The sequence below is a fragment of the Watersipora subatra genome, chromosome 5 (genome assembly GCF_963576615.1).
Source record: "Watersipora subatra chromosome 5, tzWatSuba1.1, whole genome shotgun sequence".
In the NCBI taxonomy this organism is placed as follows: Eukaryota; Metazoa; Bryozoa; class Gymnolaemata; order Cheilostomatida; family Watersiporidae; genus Watersipora; species Watersipora subatra.
The window spans coordinates 20,008,610-20,036,187 of NC_088712.1; the positions used below are offsets into that span (position 1 = coordinate 20,008,610).

The 27,578-nt window shown below is 31.7% G+C and overlaps 1 protein-coding gene across 1 annotated transcript; it reads right to left on the minus strand.

The window, feature by feature from the left end:
* Window positions 1-27,578, minus strand: LOC137397183 (microfibril-associated glycoprotein 4-like). Its single transcript, XM_068083471.1, has 6 exons — window positions 27,512-27,578; window positions 27,103-27,231; window positions 5,103-5,342; window positions 3,738-3,874; window positions 3,326-3,446; window positions 1-152 (listed from the first exon to the last, which is right to left on the minus strand). Exons 1-6 carry the CDS (start codon window positions 27,576-27,578, stop codon window positions 1-3), a joined length of 846 nt encoding a protein of 281 aa, XP_067939572.1.

Consider the following 27,578-nt stretch of genomic DNA (forward strand, 5'->3'; position numbering starts at 1 on the left):
TTATCTTCCCAACTTCATGTAAACTATTCTGAAAGAATAGTCCTCTGTCTTCCATTTAGACCAGATTATTCCTTTACCACGAGCAGAGTTTCCTCCTTCTATCCATCGACCATTCAAGTTGGAGGCAACACACTTTTTGTACCACCAGGCACCTAAAAAGTTTATTAGTTGGAAGAAAAATGTACAATAGTCCTAAGATTAAACACGAGCGGAGCGAAAATCTCCCAAACGATTGTTTGGGAGATTTATGATAAATGCATATGTGCACACAACTTATGAAAAATATTCATCAACGGCAGTCGCAAACCCTTGTACCGAAATCTCATCAGCGAAATTAGCCATTTTTCAATGGAGTCGTTTGGGTATAATAACGATACCAAACACATACAATGTATACACCTATTTAAATATGTTACCAAGTCTTTATTATCTGCAGAAAGTTTCTAAACCTTACCCAGATGATTGTATTATACATAAATAGACAGATTAATTTGGCCCAAAATCGTTATTAAAACTTGACCAGCCTTAGTTTTATTAAAATTAAGACTGGCAAACGAAACGCCGAGTGACAGAGAATAGAACCATTAAGTTGAGCACATTTCACAAAAAAACATGCAAATTTCACCAGTCTATAGCATTGTCGAATTGCCGAAGGTTTCTGTGATTAACGTAGAAGTACTGAAAAGCAATCGTTTTTTTTGCCGATTTTACAGTAACTGACATTTTGGACACTTATTAGTACTTTTGGTATTCCAACTGATGTCCAAAGCAGTGAAAGTAAAGGAAATGACGAAGATATTTTTTCTAACGATTTTTATGAGATTATTACAATATTTAATTATAAGAATAGTTAATCGATTTTATAAGATTTAATTATAAAAATAACTACTTGATTTTATAAGATTTAGTTATAAGACTAAGCATTCGAATTTACAAGATCGAAGTATATAGTGACCGATGTTGGGTATATTTTACTGTTATTATTTTTCATAAATAGTTTTGTTAAATAGATTTTCTACAAATCTATATAAATATCACAATTTCTTGATATTGTTAGCTGAGAGGTTTTGAAATCTAAAAAAAATTTTGCATTGTTTTTTTTTATTAATACTGTATTACTATATTAATAATATTGATTATTCAAATAATATCAGTGCATTATACTTCTAATATTGCATTTCTCCTATTGTGGAGAGAGATATAAACAGATAATCTTTTCCTTTCATTATTGCTGTTTGTAGTACATAATAACACCCAGTATATTACAGCTACCATTGTAGTTATCCTATTGCACTGCAGTGCCATTTGACTGCTAATATTGCATTTTTCAACCATCAGTACCCTTTCTTTTTTCCAATATCACTTTGGTTGTGGGCTGTATGACAGGGGAATTTTTTCGTATTATATGTAAAATAACTTTATCTATTAGAGCAATAGCTGGTGGATGCAACAAATAAATTTTTAACATAACATTTCATTGGATACTTGCGAGTTAATAAACTTTATTTATGATGCCTTTATTACCACTGGAATCACTATTCACACATTTATATTAGTATTTTCTATAATTTAACATAACAAATTTTGGTAATTCCAGATTATTTTATTGCATACTTGAGATTGAATAAACTATACATATCATACTGCTTTTAATACTGTTCATACGTAAAACATGACACTATATTTTTGAGGTAAAATGTAAATCAGATGTTGAATTATTAAACACATCAAACAAAGGTTCGAATGTACTATTTCAACTAGCTATCTTATCAAACTGGTTACTGTAGTTTGTTTCCTAACCATTAAAAGTTGAATTGCAACAAAATTCACATTACAGTTATTTGATATCAAATGATTCACCATGTCTTACTCTGTTGTGTTGTGGATGCAAAATATGAGGGAATGTGATTACAAGCTCTTAAAAGCTAAAAACAAAAATCAATCAATCACTGACTGTAATTGGTAAAGTTTGGATGCCTTAGTAGGTTAAATGCTAATGAGTTTCAATAGTTGTTTAAATTTTTTTAGTCAGCTAGCTAAAAAACTTAAAGGGCTGTTTTTAAATACTGGAGCAGCTCTGCTTTTTGACGCAAAATTTAGCTTTGAACTTTGCCAAATCCTTATGACATATTATCAATTTAATGCTACATAAAATTTATTAATCAGCAGACAAAGCTCGAATTCCTTTTTATCTTGTTTCAAGTATAATGAATTTTGTTTTTGAGATTTTTCCTAAGACTTTGGAAACCAATCCTAATTATGTTACCTGAAATCATCATGTTTTCTTTTTTTCTTGTGTTATTGAAATCTCCTTAATGTTGTTAAGCTTAGAAACTTCAATGAAAAACAAAGATGGTGGCATTATGTATTACACAAAGCCATGTCTTAGTGCTATGACATTACAAGAGTGTACAAACAGAGTTGTCAGTAAGACAGGACTAAAACGATTACAAAATATCTCAACCATGAGAAGCGGGCCATCATCATTCACCTGCACAAATTTTGAAAATCTGCCTGAGAAATTGCTGAAGAAATAAGCATACCCACATCAACTCTCGGAGATGTCATTAAATATTAAAGGAAACATGTACAGCGAATGATAGGTGTGTTAGAAAGAAAAATAACTACAGAGAAAGAATGTGAATGTTTTGACTAGACTTTTTTTTAAAAACAGGAAGCCAATGGGTTTAGAGATGACTAAAGGATTAAAATAATTTAGAGGTACAGTATAAGCACCATCAACCATCCAATATATCATTTTTAGAAATGGTCACTATGGCTGCAAAGCCAAAGAAAAATCTCTCTTGACACAGCTCCAGAGTAAATCGAGGTTAGCTTGGGCGAATATTTGTGAGTTCTGGATAAACTCAAAATGAACCAGAGAACTGTTAATTGGCTGTTGAGAATGTTCAGTTTTCAGTTTGTAGTTCAACAATTTCATTTGTAGAAGACCAAGTGCGGATTACTGACTTCACTGCATTTTCCCAATCATAAAGCATGGGGCTGTTTTTGCTGCTAGTTGATGTTTGCATATAGTTGAGAGAACCATGATCTCAAAAAAATTTGGTGAAGTACTTGAAAACAAAATGGTTCTATCGGTAAGAGATTGTTCCAAGAATATTGGTTCTTTCAACAATACAATGCACTGTGCCAGGTAATGAGCTCTTTCTGTAAATATATATTTTATATAAAGTAATATAATAGAAACAGACATATGCTATATAGTTAAAAATTACGCATGCATGTTCATGCTCAATTCTTCAAGGCATCACATTACTTGAGAGCAGTGCTGTAGTAATTAGCATTACTAAATACTGATATTTACCATCAGATTTAGCAGCGCAATTGACCCTGGTGTTGGGATCATTGTCATTGTCAAATGTTGAAAACCTTTGTCCATCATGGTAGGCCAAAGAGTCCTCAGCATTTCCAGTATAGCCTCCAACCTACATGTACATTAAATGGAATTTAGTCTTGGAAGTTATCATATTTTACTGCAATGTAAAACGCATATTATACATAATGGAAGACTGCATAAAAATATTTGAGTTATTTGTTCACAAAACCATCCACTGTTTTAGTTAAGAAGGTCGAAAATCTTTTTGAATGATAAAAATATTTACTAAAAATTATTTTTTACTCAAAATTTACATCACAAAGAGTCTATTAAAAAGTTTAACATAGCATAAATATGATGATATGTAGATAGTTTGTCAGATTTACTTATGTTTACATACATGAACAGTGTAATCAAAATCAGCATGATCTATGTAGAAGGTAGAGTAGTTAGCTGTTCTACCATCACCATCATGTGCTTCCAGGTAGACACTCAGTTTCTTGTTAGTTCTTGTAAGATAGTACATATTATCTAAACCTAAAATAGATAAAATAGTAAATGAGCAGACATCTAATCATTGTAAGAAGATATGAAATTTACATGAATGTATGTAACTCAAAGAACCTTCAAGGAAATTTGAATATTTCTTAGTAGTAACAATTTGTTGTCTCACACATACATATGGATTGAAAAACTTACTGCTGCATCTTACATATCAGTAAGATATCAGTACTGTATATCAGTAACCTTTAAATTATATCAAGTTCACAATGCATCACCTCGGACACCCACATTGCATAGAATTATTAAAGACCGAATAAAATTTAAACATACATAAGTGTTAGATAAATAATTTAGTGGTCTAAAGAATAACCAACACAATAAAGAATGATATGAGAAAGGTTGAGAAACAAAAGAATGAAGCAAGGTTAAATCACCAAATAAACTTTGCGTATTTCAAATGTCATGCATTAAATATGATTGTCTATTTAAATAATACTCATTAAATATCATAGATACTCATTTCATATCATTAAATAATAAGTTTTTAGGCGAATGCTAATAAATATCTGATTATAAAGCATCATGCATGCCTTCTAAAAGACTACAAGCAAAATCAAATAACTAAACATTTTTTGTAAATGTCAATATTTTCAAAGTGACTGTATTTTATGAAATCAAATCTCCAACTTTTAAATCAATTCTAAGCATCAAATTTCAACGGACCATAATTATGTATACAACTTACAGTAAATTCTTACTCTACAGCCAGCTACACGTATATTATTAACAAAACTTTTTAGACAAGCTAAATGGCTATTCAACAATTTGTCTTAAGTAGTTCAGAGTGTTCAAATGATTGTTAGTTCCAAACCACAAGGTTACCAAAAATTATTGCCAGCAGATTTAAAATTAACATGAAAATCACCTTGCAACTCTTAAAGCACAGCGAAAAGGCCATTATACACAAACAATAGATATTGAAAGTGAAAAATATGCTAAATAATAACATAGTAGTACATGGAATTAGTGGTATTGCTTCTAATCAAAAACATTTTATTAGTAAATGAAGTATTTTTTGGAAAGCTGAACAGCATTTAATTACAGTTTTGACAAGTTTTAACCAACATAAACTAATAATAAATAGCTGTAATTTGGTAACAACGTTGCTGACCTTATTTAAACAAGAACTTGAAATGAAACCTATTAATTTTATTCCTCGCATCATCACACATTAAAATAGCTCAGCCCTAAATATTATAACATATGTTCAAAACATGGCTACCTATCCAATACTCTCTATCAATGTAGCCAAATCCATCAACATAGTCACTCCAATCTCTGTAGAAATCAACACTCCCATCAAGTCTTCTCTGTATAACTGTCCAACCTGAATCATCGTCAAACTGACAGATGGCTCTGATCAACATCCGGCTAGGGTCTGGACGAAGCACATAAGCTGCACCGGATTTTCTTTCTCCTTTGTCAAACGCATCTTGACAGTCTATTAAAACATAGAAAACCAATATATATTAAACCTGGTTTAAAGAGGACAGTCAAAACTATCAGCGAAAAGCTTTTTTGACAGCTGTTATTAGTTAATCGCTTTATTCCACAGATCTGCATTACACCGGTTATTCATAAAGCTATGGAAACAGCATCATGTAAATTCAAATAAGATCAAGTTAACAAAACAAGAATTAAAGATTTACTCATTATGCATTTTTTCATGTGTTTGTTCAAACAAACTTTTTAAAAACAAAAGTAAAATTTTCAGTCAAAGGAACATTAAAAAGTTTTTAACTCGTTCAATGCCATTAATGTACAATTTTTTTGTCTGGCCTACTGCTTGCTATTTTACTGAAAATTCTGATTTAGCATGATGATGCATATTGCCTATTTTTTCCATTTTTGAACTACATTTTGAGAACACAATTGTTAAATATTTTATGTTGCCAACTTGTTTACCAAGATGGTCATCCAAAATTTTTTAATGTTACTATGTTATATGGCTTGCTAAAGTTAAGTGAAGGTATAATTTTGTTGTTACATACATCTTGTTGCAACACTACTATTATATTCATCATCAGAGCCATCACTTTCTTTATACGTGTAATCACTAAAATCTGAATCAGCTGTAATGTCATCAACACTAGTACTTCTTTATTTTAAAATTTGGTAGATACATACTTGCAAAAGCCATAATATGTAACACAAAATAGTTTAAATGTTAGAAAAAAAAGTGTTTTTGAGTTGGACATTCCAAAACAAAGATTTAAAACTGCTTGGTGAATTTAGGGTAATTTCATAGAGAAAACTTTAAACACCACTTTTAATGCTATAAAAGTACCAAAGATCATTGGTATATTAAGGTCATAAGGTCAAAGGTCATATTGTCAAAGAATATTAAAACTAAGTTACTACCCAACTGCTGAAAAATTCTCAAACATGCACACGGCAGTCGACCATAGATTTGTCATAAATGAGCATACAGCAGTAAAAGGGTTAAGCAACAAAAAGAATAATCATAATCATCATATTGTTTTTTGAGAAAGCAGAAAATAGTAATGAAAACATTTTAAGTATGGTTAGAATATTTTTTAAAAGGTTTAAATATATTTAATCTTTGTAACCAAAATTATTTTTCGCCTGAGCTACTTTCAGTTCTGGCACTAAAGGAATGCCACTTTTACATAAAATGTTATAAACGATTCAAGGGAAAAACAAACAGACTTGTGTTTTTGGTTATCTTAAAGAACAAATGTCATCTTGATTTATTCTAATCCTTGAGCAATTATACCAACATAAATTACATGATACTATACAAAGCAACACCAACTTTATTTTAATAAAACAATATTAAATAATATTTCGAAAATGAAAACAAAATACATTTTGAGACCATAGGTTTATATTTCAACTTGTTTACTAGCCTCAACAATTTTTTTCGTGAAACTAATAAAACTTTGACTCATATAATCTGACAGGGTCTAACAAAATCATTTTCCAAAGTCATACTAAGAGAAAATTGCCATAAACATTTGGATAACATTATATATTTGGCAACGATTAGCGTAACTTGCACAAATGTGCCTGAGCTCTCCTCACCATGTTTATAACAACAATATTATGAACAAAAAAGAAGTGTTAATTAAGAAAAACAAAGACTTCCTTTCAGAAATTTTTTGTTTAACTGTAAGTAAAAACTTTCAAAGTAAAAGCAACATTTTCATGTTTTCAAAAGTTTTTTTTAATAAAACTCTTTTAATAATTTTGCTCACAAAAACTTATATCTATCTATTATAGCATAGAATGAATTAATGTATTATGCGTGTCTCTGTGAGCATTATCTTTAAGTATAACAAAAAGTATAAATAGATTTGATAAGCTTGGCATAATTGCTTGCAATGTGTTTAAAAGTAGCTATGGGTTTGTTTGCTTCAGCCTTATAATGAACTTAATTGAACTGCAATCATTAATACTGGACTGTTGATGTTTTAATAAGTTGGTAATGATTGTTTCCTACCTTGAAATATTGGTGTTTGATCATTCATAGAAGTACTGTTCCAATTACAGCAGTCCTGTAACATACTATCGATAATTAATCTCTATGAAGTACCTGAAACTCTCAGTCTATCTTATATTCATACATCAATACTCTAGCTAATTAAACAAAGGAAAATGATGATGCAATAATCATACTTATTACCTTCAATAACTTATAACTAGTAAACCGTTTATTTATTATGTTATTTGTAGACTGCCACAGTTCAAGGTATTTGTATAGGGAAGGTAGTTCTACCAAGTGTATTAAAATGCTGCAGAGACAGCTCTTAGCAGTCCATGTCATTAAACTTTAGTCGTTTCAATATGAAATTTTTGGTATGACAATTCATTAATTTACTATAAAAGTTTATGTCAAGTGAAACATTTTAAATTCATCCTATCTAAAAACTGGCTTTTTTTTCGATTTTTGTATTTACACAAGCAAACAAATAATGGTTTAGCAATTGTCCCCTTAAACAACTATTGTTATATAGTAAGTATGAGCTGACCAAAGTTTAATTGTTTGAGTTTATTCTAAATCATAATGTTACATGTACATGAAGAAATACTGACAATGAAATATTAAAGTCTTACCCAAACCTGCTCAGCATACACCTTGGTACAGCTAGCTATGTTTGCCTGATTTCCAACAGTAGAAAGGTGATTCTCACACGTCTTAGTATCATGAGCATTCAGTGCTGCGAGACATGAGCTGTTTGCAGTACAACGAAGAAGGCACTTTGAAAGTGAGACAATTTCTAAAAAAAGGATATATTTTCTTCAACGATATTGAAGTTTCAAGTAACATTCAGCATATATAGGTCAACTTGCACTTCTGAACCTGACTTTGATGGGAAATTTTATTTGAATTTCAAAAACTGAACCATGTGTTGGAAACCATCTAACATTATCATTCCCTATATACATGAAAGCAAGATGTGCTTTGTCAACAAATAGCGTAATAGTGAGAACGAATGACAAAGTTGAAAAATAATTTAGTTTTGGTTCTTATGACATGTCTCACGTTCTAATGACACATTGATGAAATTTTTATTAAAAAGTTCACATTTCATCAGTTTGAACAGTTTTGATCAAAAGATTTTAAACAAAGCCAGCAAAGACAAATAATATCAGTGACTAAGAAGCAGTTTAAACATTATTTTCTAGGTTTGAAGAAGTATCTAATTCTAAGCATCTGATTCTATTAGAAAAACAACTTTAAAGAAACTATCTCCGACAGTTAAGCTTTGGCGTTGTGTGAAGTACATACAACTAAAAACTAACCGTATTCAACTGCACAACCTGAAACTAGACCAAAAACACTAATATTTTGTATTTGCAACCTTTTTTAACTAATCTTCAGCACCTATGGCTTCACTAATAAAATAAATTACAAGAAAACTATTCATGAAGTGAAGCTTCACTAGACTATAAAATGGCATATTTGTTGAAAATAAAAAAAAATATAATAAACTATGTATATGATATCTATGTACATACATATTATATAAACACATATATATGTAGTATTTACATAATTATATATTACATATATGTAATATTTATGTATGTAAATATTCATTAACAAATATTTACATGTATGTAAATATATGTAATATTCTTTTATACTCCCCATATATGTATGATATACATGTATGTATTATTATAAAAATATATACATATAAGCAAATATATTACATCTATGTTGAGCACTCTGTAAAAGGCGCAATACCATTAGCCTTAGTACAAAACTCATCACATTTGTGATTTGAGCATCCAGAGTTTTTTATGTAAAATTTTCGATTTGGAGGCTTTTGGTAAACCAACTACTTGTGGTAAGTTATAAATTTTCTCAACGTAAAGAACTGCAGGAAAGACTTTTTTGATGACTATGTCATACCAAAATCCGAATAACTTGTGACAACCTTGATTAAATTTGTAAATAGGTGAAATGCACTGGCAATGGGCTTAACCCAAAACTTTGACGATGATTTTAAAAGAGTTTGAAACTCAGCTACGTTTACTCACTCAATCTAGTAACTAGTTTTTACTTTAATGTAGTAGTTGTTCTCCCTTGTGTTAAAAATAAAGATAATTGTTCGTCAGTTTTAACAATTTGCGAAGTTGACTGTACGCGAATTCAAGAGTTATAGGTTCATCGAATAATTTCGTTATGTGGGGAACATATATTAAAGGCATGTTAATATATATGAGTTTATATTAACTGTAAAACATCAAATTGAATGTCACCTCCAAATCTTGATCTATATAAACCCATAATATCAAGTGATCAGTAGAAGAGTGTCCACAAAATCATATTAATGATTAATTGATTGTTACATCGATAACAATTTATTATCTTGCTGCCCAACTCAAAAGATGCGCATTTTTGTTGTTAAAACTCTTAAAGCAATTCCACAGAATTAATTAGTAACTGTATCAAACTTTTGGTAGATCCTTGTTTAGCTGGTCTTGATGCTTCAAAATTCATTTATATAAAAACAGTTTACATTTATGATAGTTGATGAACAATTAGTTTTAGGCCAAGGGTTACGTCTATCGAGCAAATATTTTTGTGTGTTGCATTTGTGCTAATGCAAGCCATCAACATTTTGTTCTGCCAAAAAAATTGTTTCGTTGCTGATATTAACTAGTTCAGCAATGGAAACAAAAAGTTGAGATCTGAAGAATTGTGGATAGCATTGAACAACCTCAAGATATTCGATCAATCGAAACCACAACTGGAACACAGCTAACCGAGCTAATTATGCAAATATTTTAGTTGTAAAAACATTAGTTTTTGTTTTTTCATGTAATACAAGCACGGTCAAATTATTTCACCTGTTCATAAATATATATTTTTACCATTTGATAGATAATCATTAAGTAACTTATAAATTTACAGCTTTATAGCATGTTATTTAATAGCATTATTGCAGTAATTTGATCTTACAATTGATCGACGCTCGTAACTCCTCTTCTATTGAGCATAAAAAGTTAGTTTTGGAGCAAACTGTAGCAAACACAACAATGAATGCAACAATGTTTTATGCAATAATCTTATGCAGGGATAAAACTAAATGTAAAACAAAAATATGACTTTAACTTCAAAATGGAATTTAAATTGAAAGCTCAAAACTCAAAAAACTGCTCGAGTAAGGTACAAGCTTTAATGTCATTGCAAGTTAAATGCACGCAATATATCAACTGGTAAAATTAATGTATTTTCCGGTTTCTCAATGCATATTTATTACGAGATGTTTGACAAGGTAAAAGTAAGTTAACAGATTTATTGCATCCAAAAGGCGCAATATTGCTTCATCAAAAAATAGAGCAAAATAGAGGTGACATTTGCTTCGCCTGTAGAAGGGCTAAATTTATCTTCCCAAAATGCGATGGGCCATTTGTAAAAAATAGAATGATAGCCGCTATTTAAATGCCACCACCAATTGACTGCCACTGTAGAAAATAAGGTTGAAAAATAGAGCACCATTGGCATTCAATTAGAGGTTTTTCAGTTTATGTATAACATATATATTTAAATTTAAATAGAAGTAAATATATTTATGTATACTATATTACATAAATAAAAGGGAATATGGTTACATATGTGAAATATATTTAGTTAAGTTTATATGTCTTTAAAAATATATATTTATTAATGTATATTATATATAGGTAAAGTTATATATGTTTATAAATAAATATATATATATATATATATTAAAATATATGGCGGTCTAATAGAGCTGGCTTTTAAATAGAGGCGGTGTTCAATTACAATTATATATATATATTATATAGACAAAGTGGATGCTGCACAGTTTGTTACAGAGTGCTCAATGATAAATCAGAGCTAAATTATAAAATATTTATAAGTGGAACTTCACTCTATATTTGTGGAGTAGTCAAAGCTAATACGTTCCATTTTAACGAAGTGTTGCTTAGAGTGCTCAACAGATATAGGAGCATATGTAGACATAGTATACATCTGTAGTATGCATATGTAGCATATGCAAAGGTGGTGTTCAATTATAAGTTTTTCGATATATATCTGTACATGTTTGTACTATATACATATATTTATAATTGTATTGCAACTACAATTATATATATTATTATATATATGTATAATTGTAATTGCAATACAATTATATATATATATATATATATATATATGTATATAGTACATACATGTACAGATATATATCGAAAAACTTATAATTGAACACCACCTTTATTTATAAGCCAGCTCTATTAGATCGCCACTACAAGAGATCCAAGAAGCGCCAACCATTATTTGAACATCACTTCCATTTGACTTCCACGCCGACTATCTTTGTACTCTATGAACTCGTAATATCAAGTGATCAATAGAAAAGCGTCCACAAAATCGTATTAATAATGAACCGTTTCTATTAACAACAATTAATTTTCTCATTGTTAAACTCCAAAGCTTTTTACTTCTTTGTTAAAACTTTGAAAGGAACACCCTAGAAATAATCAATAGTGGTCTCAGACTAATATCAGTTCCTTGGTTAACATAGTTTTAGTCCTTTGAAGTACATACACATGTAAAAAAATGGTTTAAACTTACGATGGCAGATTTTACTTTTTATGCAAATAATTACTGTCTCAGGCTAATAATTGTTCCTTGTTTAACGCTGTCTTAATACTTCGAAGAGTATGCACATAAAATGGATTGTAAGTATTTGGCCAAAGGTTATGCTTAGCGAGCAAACTTTCACGTGTTGCATTTGTGCTAAATACAGCGCGTAAAAGTTTTGCCCTGCCAAAACGTGGTTTTGAGGCTAATATTGACTAGTTCCGCAGTGCAGAAGAAGAGTTGAGGTCCGAATATATTGTGGAAAGCGTTGGACAATGTTCGTTCTATCGAGAGCAGCAATCAGAGTGCAGCTATCTGAGGAAATTATGGAAATCTTTTTTTTAGAAATGTTATTTTTTGTTTCTGCTTGTAATATATGAGTATGGTTCATTTATGCCACCTGTAAGTTAATGAGTATATATTTCTATCATTTGATAGATTACTGTTATATAATTTAAAAATATGCAAAATTATACATGTAGAATGTTATTTAATAGTGTCTTTGTGCCTATCTTAACAATGCTTACAATATAATGGTGCTCATAATGCCACTTGTATTGCGCATAAAAAGCTATATTTGCTTGCAAACTGTAGCAAAAATATCAAAGAGTGCGATGATTTTTTATGCAAAATCGTTCAGCATATTTTAAATAAAAAATAAAATATATGGCTTCGAAATTACAATGGAGTAAGAATTGAAAATGCCAACAAATTGCAAAGAAGGTCACAGGCTATAATATCATCGCAGGTCAATTGCAAGCAATAGATATCAACTGGTAGAGATATTTCTCGGTTTGTCAATGCATATTTATTAGGTTATCTAAAACAAGTTGGAGGTAAGTTAGCAGATTTATTGCACTTTAAAGACGTAAATTTGCTCAACCACAAAATGAGCAAAATATAGGCAAAATTTGCTTGGCCGGTCAAAGGGCTAAAATTATCTTCCAAAAACTTGTTCAAGCTATTCGAAAAATATACAGCCAGCCTCTAATTGAATGCTGTGTCCAATTGTTTGCCACTATACATGAAGGGTTGCAAAATAAAGCGCCATGGCATTCAATTAAATGCTTTACGGTAAATATATATATATAAATCAATAGATATGGACCTATAAGTATATATATATATTTATATATGCACTTATATTTGTTTATGTTATAGATATATATATATATATATATAGTTGTATATAGTTATATATCTATGTATAAGAGCACAGCTTCAGCCTTTTATCTGCAGATGTATACTAAAAGTATACCAAAAAGTAAACTAAAAATTATTTTTCTGGTTGTTTTAATTTTGTAATTATTTAAAAGTACCTTTAAGCTACAGCAAATCAAAATACATTGCACTGATAAACACATGCAATGTTTTATTGCTTCTAATGTATGAACTGATAGGCCAAATAAAGGCAAGGCTACACCAAAAATGTTATATTTAGCAGACAATAAAAAACATCCACTTAGTAAAAAATGTGATTTAAGGACTTACCAGGCTTTAGTAGGTTGGAACAGCTTTTGGTTTTATCTTCAGGTAAGCTTCGACTTAGTGAGTACATTTGTGATGTTTGCCTGGCAGAAGCAATGCTTATTAAACAATATGCTACCAGGAAGGCGCATAGACTGTGTTTTACTTTGCCAGTTTTAAAGTACATTATGAAGGTGCCTAAAAATTATTACAAACATTTTGATGTCTTCCCTCAAGTGCTGGACATTCATATAGATCATGCCGGTTACAGTCAATATGCCAGTTACTTAGCAAGTATAACAGGCAGTAAAGCAGCTTGTGCTACTGATTAATTTTTTACTCATGCAAATCTGCTACAAAGTTCTTAACCGAATGACTATTGTTGATTTTTGCCACAATAATGGAGCATCTGAAACCAGGTTTCTGTGGATATGGCATTCAATTGACTGGACACCATAATATGTTGCTTTTTAATTTGTAATCAGTGTCATGTAAACATGTTTCTTTTAGAAGCTGGCGTGAATTTCAAAATCAAATCTCACTTCTTAAACAATTTTTTTATTAAAAAATTCTGATTAACAACTGAAAATGAACATAGAAGTATGACTAGACAACAAGCGTGAAATATATTTTCTGATTAGTTTAATGCTAAAATATCCTTGCACATTATACCTTTAACAAAACATAATATTCTATAAAGTAGCCCTTCAGAACCTTATATTACTAACTCCCACTGATTGTGATTAATGTAGATCTAGTCTAGATTCAATGTTACAAACTGTTTACATAACTACTCTGTTACCCTAGTTACCATAGATACTATGTTAAGATAACTACAGAAGTTGTTAGATTGTAGGACTACTATGGTACACTATTCAAAAAGTCTTTCAAAAACCTGTACAAGTCATTGCCAGAAGAGTCATCACAAGCATACATAGTGTTCTATATAATTTCATACTCCAAGCTGGAAAAACATGAGTGCAGTGTTTCCACAGCCAAGCAACAGAACGATCAGCAAACTAAATAGTTACATTTTGTTTCTGGTAAAACCAGGTTAAGTTATGAGCTTTTGTGATAGCCTCATTCACATTTCAAGGTCAAGCAGTATTTCACAGATTGAACCACTTCACTTTACTCAATGCTGACAAGGAGTATGTTATAACACCTACCAACACCTAGCACCCACCTGCATGTGTAATCGACTAATGCTAGCCTAACTCATCTGTAAGAGCTCGATAATTGTCCAAAAAGAAAAATGCAATAAAATCATGACTTCGGTCAGACATAAAACCTTATTTCAGTTGCCAACGCAGCCTTTTATTTTCCTAAAACACGGATAAGTGATGATTTATTTAGCTAATGGTTTAATTATTTAGTAAGCACGTGTCTAAATCCTTTTCATGTAAAGCCAGCTACATAAAATATGCATAAATGCACCTGCTGATCTGTACACACAAACTCCCTGCAGGCCAACCTACATTGTCTTCAGAGATCATATAGTGCATCAGCAGGAGTAAGTATGTCACTTTTAAAAACCGTGGTTGTAAACAGAAACAACAAAAAAACTCAAGCTCCCCTCTAGAAAGATAAACTTCCTAAATTGAGGTGCTTGGGCTGATTTTAAAATTTGACTTATAGAAAAACTCAGCATGTTTGCCTAAGCAAAATAGTTTCTTGCATACCTTAAAAATATACATTAACTCTTTGTCTTCCATCTCTAAATAATTGTATTTACTCATATGTTGTATTAGTATTATAGAGCAGCTATCTACATTCATGATACTTTTGAAAAGTTTTCTACTACTGGACAGATGTTTAACTATCTGGTTATTTATAGTTCAGGTTACAGTATGATCAACTTCTTTTTCCTTCTACCATAAATTTGAGATAATCAGCAAGGTTAATAGTGGTGTTTAGCTAACTTTTCCAAACAATCAAACATAGATAGTTGACACCTCATGAGACCGAACTCAATTGTGTGAGTTATTAGAGTGTTTAAGTTAACAGAACTCTGTCACAAGTGTATGAATTTATTGGTAGATACTTTTCTTTACACGAACTATATACAAATGGAAAACGTATTAATTTTGCCGATTCAAGGACCAATCAGGTCAAATTTCAAAAAGTTGTACAAGCAAGTATAGATATATTTTCTCATTGAGATTTTCTTGAAGTTGTAGGTGATGTGATTTCCAAGATGTTACATGACTAAAGGTATAAAATTGGTCAAACTTGACTGTGATCAAAATGTGTAAACGAAGAAAAAAAACGTTGTCTTTTTTCACATTGTTTAGTAAAATATTTATTTTAGTATAATCAGTTGATTGATAAGTATACCTTCATGACGCACTATTAAACAAGACACAAACCCAAACTTTCATGTGGACTTTCAATCGCTCAGCCTTAATTAACTTTGGTCATATAATGACCTTATCCTATCTTTCTGTTAAACCAACATCAGTATTGTAATTTTTAGAAAGTTTTCGTTTTTTGATATTGATAGCTTTTGATAAGCTTTATTCTAATCAATGACTTTACATATATCTATAGGTTTTAAACTTGCAAGACCAATGCACAATATAATCTTTGTAAAATGGCCAATGGCAAACCTTCTAAGATGTTGTTTACAAAAATATTTTGCAGACCAGAGTATTAATGACATCTAAGAAACACCACAAGTTAATTTTTAGTTCTATGGTTTAAAATAAAGTAATTTTCTAAAGTGATAATTATATCTGTTATAGCTGTTGAGCAAAAAAATGTTCGAATTAATAAGGTTCCATTCGAGTTTTTGAAAGCAATTTGTCATTGTAAAAGACATTACCAAACTAAGCTATGTAAGTTAGCAATGTATTTTAACATTCTGTGGGTGAATTACCTGTGTTTGACTGTGTTTTAATCTAAAACTTGGCAGGGGGAACTAGCTTCTAATAACACATCAAAATGTATTATAAGTAAATATCACTCATTGTGACAATACTGCAGCATGTATTTGATCAGCTCTTTTCTTCATTTTTCACAGAAATGAACAACTTTTTTTAGTTTTTTGTGTCCGATTTTGACAAATATATATATTTTAAATTTGAGTAGTCTTCTCAATTTATCTAGCCTCCCTTTTATTCTTGTTTTAGTAATTTTTTGCATATAAAACACAACGCTTGTTTTACTCTTTTTAGTCTGTTTACCTTTTATGCTAGTCAGTTGAAGTGACATTAAAAACTTAATCATGATATAAACCTGATTACTTATTGCTCTTAATAACCCTAAAAAACTGGTCTCTAAGTTACTACAATTACCAACCTTTTATTATGGTATTGCTCTATTCACTCTTCCTTTACTTTTATAATTCATTTCTGACTTTTTTTCAGTTATTTTAAACATAGGCAGAAATAATCTCTTGTTAATTTATTCTGAATAACTGTAAAATATAACAATTTGTATATTCCTCTTTGTCAACAGACATTTGTGAAATCAGTAAATCTTCTGATTTATTTTATATTATAATTTGTTTTTTTGACTATTTAAATGAAAAATGGAAGAAACATGGTAGTGAATGATTTAAAACTGCAACTATTGAGGTATCCTTAAAAATTGACTTATGTTCCAGTGCTAATAATTTTTATGTCACCACTAATTAATGTAGTAACTTAAAGGTAATGCTTTGCTAGTACATTAACTCAGAAAAGTGAATAACAAATATGATATATTTTCTCCAGCTGACCATAAAGATTTAGTTTTTAATTTTAAACACATTAGTTAATTCTGCCTTGAGCAGAATCTTGACTGTTGTAAAATGTTCAGTACAAACACAAACGTGTTTTATTTGAGCCTGGCATCAGTGTTGGCAATATTTCAATTTTTTTAAAGTATGGTTAGATTTTCCAAAGTCTTTGCCAGAAAGTTTTATTTGTGAAAATTCAAAATCAAAAGAGTTACTTCACTTAAGGCATTTTGATTTCCTAAATTGACAGTTTACTATTCTAGCACTAGGAAATCAAAACACCCATTCACACAGATAGTGCAATTTTATTGCTTAATTGGACTGGCTTCTAACTGTTAGTTTGCCACAAGGCAATTTGCTATGATAGGATTATCAAAGGATTACAAGTATCAATCCTGATTATTAATCCAGTCTGCAAAAGCATAAAAGTGGCAACTCTTATTACTAATCCAGTCAACACAAGGATTAAAGCCCTGTGATAACCATCCTTCATCTCATATCTTAAATGTTGACTTGCAACAAAATTCACATTACAGGTATTTGTTATCACAAGATTCACCATGACTTACTCTGTTGTGCTGTAGGTGCCAAATACATGTATGTGCCAAATATGTGCCAAATATGTTAATTTATGTGTCCTTAAAACAGATACCGGGTCGTATCCAATTATCTTCCAGTTAAACCATTTTAACAAATAAGACTTTTGCGGGCAAAATGTATGTATTTTATCGTATCGTGTCCAAACACCAACTGCCCTTTATACAATTCAGGCATCTTTTATATACATGTACTACCAATTGTGGGCAAAACTTGCCCGGACGCGGAGAAACAAACTAAAGGACGTGTCGACCATAGCCCGTGTTCGGGTAACAAAGAGATTATCATTAGTTCAATATAAGAATGTATACCACAATTCATATAATTTCATGAGGACAACTTAGATATAATTCACATACTACAGTTAATACACAAACAAAACTTAACATAAATGAAACAATAAGAGTGAAAGTGTTATTGCATGTTCTTTTAATTGCGGTACTTCTTTGTAGATAGACGGCTATTGGTTTCATTACACATTTCATTACATTAAAAAGTAAAACTTAGTCAATAGATGATAAAAATATACATGTACACAGCAATATGTTTATAATAATGTTTATCAATCAATCTCGATATTCTTAGAAATATATAACTTCGCTATTTAAGAGCTGTTTGTGTCACTTTTGTTTACAAAAAATACATGCATATTGCTATTAAAATGTTGTGTTTAAATTGTTTACAGCAAGTGAAAATTCAATTTAAAAAAATGGTTTATCAATTTTATATATTATGTATGCATGTGCTTGTCTAGTGAAATTATCACAAAATGCTCATTATTTCACTGTCTTGTGTCTCGAGTCTTGAATTATTACAACACAGTGTCTCGAGTCTCGTCTCGAACTGAAAAAATCTATCTCGTTCCACCTCTTCTAGTGAACTTCTTTATATGCATAAATAAAGAACATAGCTTGCAGCTTTAAAAAAATTTATTTGAAAATCTGACACAAGCTATAAATTTTATTGCTTGATCAGAGTTTTATGAAAAATAAGGCTTTATCATGTTGACTCGCCTAAAAATTCATTATGTATGATTTTGCTTACAGATATTTGCAACTCTTCCGCTTTACATTTCAAGCATGCTATAATAAAAAGTTGGTAATTAATACATAAAAAACTATTTGCATTTGTATGTATTATTTACAAAACGGTGGACAAAAATAATAAAAATGATGTACCTTTGTCATCAAGAAAATTGAAAAAATATTTTAATAAAAACATGTTTTGCAAGTGAAAATAGTGAACAATTATCAACTCCTAGAAAATGCTATCATAAAAATGAGCTAATTTTCTACTAGTTGGCGTAGTAACAACTGCACACACTCAGGATAAGGAAAGGTTATCAGTCACAAGGACTGCTTCCAACATACCGATTATCTAGCTTGATTTTCTGATGGGACAGTGGCTATCCAATTGAAAAGCATAGAAACCTGCATTCTACTGATAATGTGCTGCCATGCAATAGTGAGTAGCATAGAATTGCATTCTTTAAAAAATAAATGTGGATACATGGCTAGCTCCTGCTTCCAAGCTCTTATAGTTACAGCTGAAGTCAGCTCAAGCTGAATTATAAATCCAGAAGATGTCACCGCTGCTGTTAGTTTAAATAATTCATAGGAAACCCTTTACTGGTTTACTGCTAACTAAACATTTGTTTGTGTAGAAAAGTATTTATTTAGGAAAATAAGTATGTTAGAATTACAGTTATAGTTGGTGCAACAAAGAGCTACTTACAAAAAGGCTTTCCCGCAGTTTTTCAGCTGTTGTATGACCTTTTATATGCTTTCTACGTACATACCTGTTTCTTGTTTTCCAGATGACTATATTTTCCCAGCCAAGCAGCCAGTCATTTTAGTGGTAGACACCTGATGGCCCGTTGGTCTTATGTTATTAAATTAGTGGTCAGATCATATATTACCACAAACTTCAGGACCTATCTGTTTATTTATCAAGCCGATCCGTTGTATTTCTGCCCAGCCTAGTCGTTTCTCCAGTTTTGATCAACCTCTACTGTGTTATTTAGCCTGAAGCTAAAATTGGTTAGAAAACTTCCAATTTTTTAGTGATAGCGAGAGCTAAAAGGCTCATTGTCATTAGAAGCAGGTGTTAGCATGATGCCAGTAAGCAATCAACCTTCTCAGTTCTGCTAGTAAGCTGTCCTTTGCTTTTAGATTACAATATATAATTGGTGTAGAGTAATCAGCTAATTTGGAAAGAAACAAAGCGCACCACACGCTGACAATACGGCACATGGCATGTGGCACGGGGCACGTGGCACATAGTTGTGTATGCATGTACTTAGTGTATAGCTTCAGGATATGATTAACGTGAGAAACTGAAAATCTAGCTTGATGTTTGGACACTTTGTGTAAATTATGAGTGAAAGATTACTAATAATGGTAAAAAACATATTCTAAAGGATCGTCACAATAGAGAGTCAAGTTTGTAGCAGTTGAATATAAAAGTTAGTTAATGTTGAATAGGATTTAAGACCGAGCGTACGTCACCACAATTCTAGCATTTACCACACTTAAATGCTTTCAACTGTAAACAATGCAAGCACGCAGTATAGAAACAATGAAATGGAAAGATTTGTATAATTAAAGACATCTTGCGAACACATATGCTGATTGTGACCCTCTGGCCATTGCTAAATAAAGCTATTTTAGTTGAAAAAGGAACCCTTACTCACATATTTCGTTCTGTTGATATGGCAGCCTAAATCTTCTGATCAAACCAAACTATCATTGTGTTGCAACTGTGGCACACCAACTCTTTACCCTTGAAGTATAGATAACCAATAACTCCAAATAAATAACTAGTAATACTATCAGCCTTATGATAGCAAGGAAAAAAATAATCTTGAACAAACATTGCACACTGTTAGCACCCATAAACTCATTTATGTAAACATTACATTTAGCTCATAGGGTAAGTTAATGTGAAAGATATGGGGGCAAAATAACTACATGTAGAGTGATAAACTGTGTTGCTTTGTAAAATCTAGTGCAGTTTTATTTGCGATTCCTATTCTTTTTACAACCTAAACATGTTTTGCGTTCCGAGTCTTCCAAATGTTCCAGTAAAAGCACTTTGATTTTATTCCATTTCAACTGATAATGGTTTCTGTTTGGCTGCTCTGTTTTAAGATATGTTCAAGCAACGATTCCATACCCATGTTTCTGAAAGTTTTCTCTTTACAAAAAAAAAGTTTTTTGATGATGTCAGTAATTTTGTATTCTCATATCATTTATATTATATATAAACAATGTTTGACTTAATTTTCAACAACTGGCAGTGTCATCATCGAGGATCTATTATGGAAAATTTTAAAATACAAGTTAATTTTATAAAGTAGATCTAATTTGGCAATAAGTAGCAGTATCATTTGGCAAAAATTGATTGTTGAAAACATTCAACACATGAACAAGAAGAAGAGTGTCTTTGATATAAAAAATATAAAACTTCATCATTTTGTTTCAATGTCTCAATTTGCTAATTCAGACGCTACAACAAATAAATATAATGCATAGCTCATATCGAGCTTATACGACATTTTGTGAGAACAACCATTGAGTGACAAAATATGTTTAAAAAATAAAAATGAATCAATAGGACTGACTGACCAACAAATTGCACCCAAATTACACATTGATGACAGAATTGAACAGACTGCAACAAAAGAAGCATTTATAACAGTGAAAGACCATAAACCCAACTTTCTTAACAACCCCACTTACAGGCTTAAAAACTCAAGGAAGATCAAAATTGGGAAAAAAAGTAAACAAATACTAGCTAATATAACCTTTTCTGTGTGATCTTAAACAAAAGCAACTTTATGGCGAAACACGACAGAAGTTACCAGCTGGTTTAAAGACATCAAAAATAAACACAAACCCTCCTTCATTACTTTCGACATTTGTGACTTTTACCCATCTATAACACCAGAACTCTTACAAAAAGCACTAATTTTTGCCTCAAAATACGTCAAAATCAGCAATGATGAACAACATATAATAATGCACACAAAAATGCTTATCTGAACCATGACGATGTCACTCAGATTAAAAAGTACTCTGCCAACATGTTCGATGTGATGATGGGTAGTTTTGATGGGGCCGAAACTTGTGAACTAGTGGGAACTTATATCTTATCTTTATTACCAGACAAATTAAAAAGTAATACTGGAATCTACCATGGTGACAAACTAGCAATATGCTACGACACACCTAAGTATGTCGAAAACATGAAAAAATAAGATTTGCAATATATTTAATGCAAACAACTTGAAAATAACAATCAAAGCTAACACGAAAATCGTCAACTTTTTAGATGTGACTCTTGACTTAGCCAAATGCTCCTACAGCCCATACACCAAACCTAACAACACTATTTTATATGTACATAAATTGAGCAACCACCCCCTTGCATAATTAAAAACTAACCACTTAGCATTAAAAAAGACTGAACAGACTTTTTTCTGGCAAACGGAATTTCGACAAGGCGAGACAACCATACCAAACAGCTCTGACAAACATCGAATAAAGCCATATACTTAATTTTGAAGTATTGACCTCAGCTAAAAAAAGAAAAAGACAAACTAAACAACAAACCATAACTTTGTATTGCACACCATTTGATTCAAGTGTAAAAACTATTATAGGAAAAAGATTTCTGACTTTGATCAACAGGTGCTTCCGAGAGACAAACCCTCTATATAAAATATTTAACAAGAATACCCTGAAATTGAGCTATTCTACTATGCCTAACCTCAAAAACAATGTATCATCCTATAATAACAAGCTACTTTCCAGTCCACTAACTACCAAAATCAAGAAATGCAACTGCAGAACGAAATCAGACTGTCCCCTTAACCAAAACTGCCTTCAGAAGAGCGTAGTTTGCAAAGCGCAAGTGACCAGACTAGACAGCAATACTTCAGAGACCTACGTCAGAGTTTGTAAAACCGATTTTAAAATTAGATACCATAACCATAAAAACAGTTCAAATAATAGCTCAAAAATAAATGCTACAGAACTGAGCAAACACATATGGGCACTAAAAGACCGATACATTAACTTCAAACTTGATTGAACTATACTGAAACATGCTAAATCCTACAGTAACTTAAGTGAAAGGTGCGATCTATGTAATTCTGAAAAATATTACATTATCAAAAAACCTGACATGTCAACATTTAATAAAATAACAGAAATTGCCTTCTCCTGTCCTCGCTCTAAGAGTTATCTTCTCTGCAATCTTAGTAACAAGTTAATCAGAGCGCGACAAAAGCCACCAATCAAGTGAAAGAGTGAGATGTTTGAAAAGTCACCATCTCGTGCCAGTAGACGTCTACAGCCTGAGGATTGCACTAACAGGAAACTGTCAGTAGCTGAAATATAGATAAGTAAACTGTTCAATTTTCTAATTTATATATATGTAGATATATATAAATACATATATTACAGTCAGTACATATAAATGAATATATATATATATATATATTTTTTTTTATATATATATATGTGTATATTAACATATACTTATATGTACATGTAAATTAAGAGGTATGGGTATAAAGTAGGGTGCAAAAAGAAATAAAGTTTTACTATTCATAAAAAATATCAAAAGTTTCATGCATATTACGCAAAAGTGTGTATACTCATAAAATAAGTCCATGGAAAAAATATATACTATATATATTATATATATTATATATATTATATATATTATATACAGTATATGAGTATATGCTCCCTCACTTTGGTTTGGTTGAGCAATCTGTGAGAAGTGCGGCACTATTAGCCTTAGTAAAAAGCTCATCACTTATGTGAATTGAGCAATCTGGTGTCAGCATATTGATTTTCTTAATGTCTGTGAGGCAACCTACATGTAGTTGTTCCATGGCAGGCAGTCAACTCTCATTGGTAATGGGATTTGTGTCCCTTGTCTAAGCTCTGAGCTGCCCTGATGAGGCTTCAATAACTGAAACAGTACTGTCTGTAGCATGAGTATATGCTCCCTCACTTTGGTTTGGTTGAGCACTCTGTGGGAGGTGCGGCACTATTAGCCTTCGTGCAAAGCTCATCACTTTTGTGATTTGAGCACTCTGGTGTCAACATGTTAACTTTCTTATAGTTTATAAGGCAACTTAGTGGTTTCATAGCAGGAAGTCAACTCTCCTTGGTAATGGGATTTGTGTCCTTTGCCTAAGCTCTGAGCTGCATTGATGAGGTTTCAATAGCTGAAATAGTACTATTTGTAGCATAAGTATATGCTCTTTAACTTCGGTTTGGTTTAGCACTCTACTTATTTTAGCAAGTTTCTCACTAGCTCAAAGGCTCTTGATTTGTACTATTTATGGTCTTGTCTTCACTAGCTTTATTTACTTTTTGAAATTATACGTTTCACCAAACATGAATCGCTCAAATGCTTTCGATACATAGTGCATGTAATGGATATGGATGACCGGGCGCAGGGTTCAGCATGCCTCACAGGTGCTTTTTTAATCATTCGGCAAGCTGATGGAAAGACAGTTCGACCCCATCGGCTCAAGAGGGACTTGGGCTAGCTCTATCGGACCAATATGAGAAAGGGTTGAACCAGGCTAATGAGAAATCAAGCTGGTAAATAGTATGACCAGTTGGCTGTCAGCAAATTAATAATGAATCGGCTGGCTACCGAGCTAGCACTAGATAGGCTAATTAACACCTGGCTAGGCAGGAGATGACCATCTGGCCCCTAAGATAAAGAGGCAGAGGTTAAGCCTACCAAATAGCGTATAAAAAGTCAGAAAAAGCGTTAGCCATCAGCTAGTGTACAGAAAAGCCTTGTTATATTCAGTTCTTTTTTGTGAACTTATTTACTGTATTTTGAGATATTTATTTAAAAAAATGTTAAGTCTGAGTGTATGTCATTCATATGTTTAGTTATAGTGATAAATATATAGTATAAAAAAGTGCTTTGTACAGGAATTGACTTTGCAACCCAAACTCTGCAGAAAGGCATGTTTATTTACTACACCACGCAACCTTCTTGTCACATTATGTAATTTTTGTGCACATACTTATTTTATCGATTAAACTTGAAACGATTAATAGGGCACTTGATGATCAAGATTGTGTGAGAAGTCGCTATGTGTAACATCATGTTTATAAATAAAGACTCAGAATAATTTAACCTTGTCCTAAAACCAATTGTATCGGCACAAAAGACTTGTTCCAGCGTACCAACCTAAGTTAAGCGTATATGAATTAAGTCTTTAATAAATCTCTTCGATAAAGAAAACTTTTAAAAGTTTTACTCTATTTGTGCTGAAAATGACATGCATAAAAATTTTAATGTGCTAAAAATTTTTTTGAAAATTAATATCAACTGATTAAGCTGTGCAAAATAATTGAAATCACAAAACACTTTGGAAGGTATTGAACAGCCAGAAAACACAAAATGATTTCAAAGAACTTCAACAATAAGAACGCAACTAGAGGAGCAAATGATGCAAAGATCATTTTATGAAAAATTTTTCAATTTCGATTATGTATGTATTATAAATATTGAGTGTTTATGTGCTTGTTTTTAAATAATAAGCTCTAGTGTTTGAAAAAATGTTAAACCCTAACTTATTCATTTGCAGTTTTACAGCATACTTTGACCCGCGTTCCTAAGTTTATTAAAATTCAGCAAAACTTTATGACCACCTTGCCACCTGATTGCAGGTTTCTTCTACTGTAACACCTGAGCCAGCAAATTAAGACTTTGTCTGTAAGCAGCATAAAATGCTGGTCATACAGATTGGGTCAAAAATGTTGACCATTTTTAAAACAGTTAACAGCTTCCTTAGAATGATGCAGTATTTCTAGTCAGGGAGTGCCGGCGTTCTGTTGTAGTAGGCAACCAGCCTCGCAGTTCTAATATGTACCTCAAACTGAATGAACCTCTACAACACTTACTCACAATTGAATTCAGAATACAGTGCTTCGCTTCACAGTAATTAGAACATTTTTTTCTAGTTTGCATAAGTGCATGTTTAGGTCTGAAGCAAGGACTATAATGTCACTTAAGTAGAGCAATAGCGTTTTCCAATAGAGTCTGTGCCAAATGGCATTAATTAGGGTCTACAAGGTGGCCAGGGCTGAGGTCATCCTAAAAGGCTAAAGCTGCAACTTCCAGAACAGAAAGCGCATGGCAAAAGCTGACTTTTGTTCTGCACATCCATTATGTTTCTCAATAACTTAAAGTTTATAAGGTGGTTATTTCCAAGGTTGGAAATACTGAGTCCTTCAAGTGTTTGAAAAAAAATACTGCCCTCTGCTGCAAAAACAATTTATCTCCCTTAAAAATGTTTTTTTGCTATGCAGCTGGTCAATTTTGCTCTAATAATTTAGTTTGAGCAAAATTGTAAGACATGATTCTATCAAATATTATGTAATTTAGTTTCATCAGTAAGGGATTACTAATCCCTATCTTAATCTGCTATGAGTTATTCTATCTGCAGCTCCCTTAAAAAAGTGCAGAAATTCTGAAGATAAACTACTTATCAGCTGTTAAGTGGTTTTATGTGCAGTTGAGGGTAATTGATTCATGCATATTACTTAGTGCTTATTAGTAGTTACTTATTAATGCATATTACAAATATTTTGAACTCTATGGAAATAATAATATAAGTAAACCATATAAATTATTACATAAACTTATTTCTCTATTTTTGTAGCCGGAGCAGATTTATTCACTGTTTGCTTGTCAACGCTCTGATGAATAAACGTTTTTCTGTCATTGTAACTGATGTTAGAAAAATTCATATATATATTCAAACTCTTCTGAACTAACTTATTTTCTCAGTGCATGATCTTGAACATACACAGGGTGGTCTCAACAGAGTGGTTTAGATATTTCATGTTGTAACTGGTTTTCTAACAAGCATTCTTCTGCTTTGTTAAAGTTCATCAATAGTTTAAGCAGCAAACATTGCATAAACCAGTTACCGTCAACTTCACATAAAACTACTTAACATCTGATAAGTAGTTTTATCTACAGAGATTCCGCACTCTGTTTAAAGGAACTGCATATAGAGCTACTCATAATAGATTAACATAGGGATTAGTAATCCCTTACTGACAAAATAAAATTACATAATAGTTGAATGAATTATGTTGCTGCTGTTGTTATGGTGCTGCTGTTAGCTGCATAACAAAAGATCATTTTTAAGGGAGATAAGTGGTTTTAGCAGCAGAGGGCAGAATAGTAGCGTGCATAGCAAGCATATTCTCCTGAGTATATGTGTTTTCTTGCTGCTATCTCGTGAGATCGATCTTGGTTTGCTTGGCTTGCCACACTTGACTGGTGTGGTTGAGCCGAGTGGGCCGGAGATGGACGTAGAATGTCTATCTTCCATCTGATTGGTGTTCCATTTAGAAGTTGGCTTGGTGAAAATCCAGTTGGTAACGGGGTGCTCAAATACTGCATCCAGAACTGATGTAGAGCTGCTTTTGATGACAGTTCAGATTACTGTAATGCTTGTTTAAATATCTGTGCTCGTCTTTCTGACAAGTCATCGGTTGCTGGATGGTAAGGCGCTCTTGCTGGGTGAACTATACCTCTCTCCCTACACTAAGTTTAGAATTCCTCTGCAGTGAAGCTATGCAGGCTAAGCTATTCACAGGAAACATTTGAGAGTGAATTGTTTACTTCTGTGGTAGGTGTTGATGATCTTCACAAGATGTACATTGTCAGCAGGTACTTTCTATGTCAGCATCAATTCTAGGCCAGTAGACTGTTGTTTGAACCATAGTCTTCATTCTTTCCAT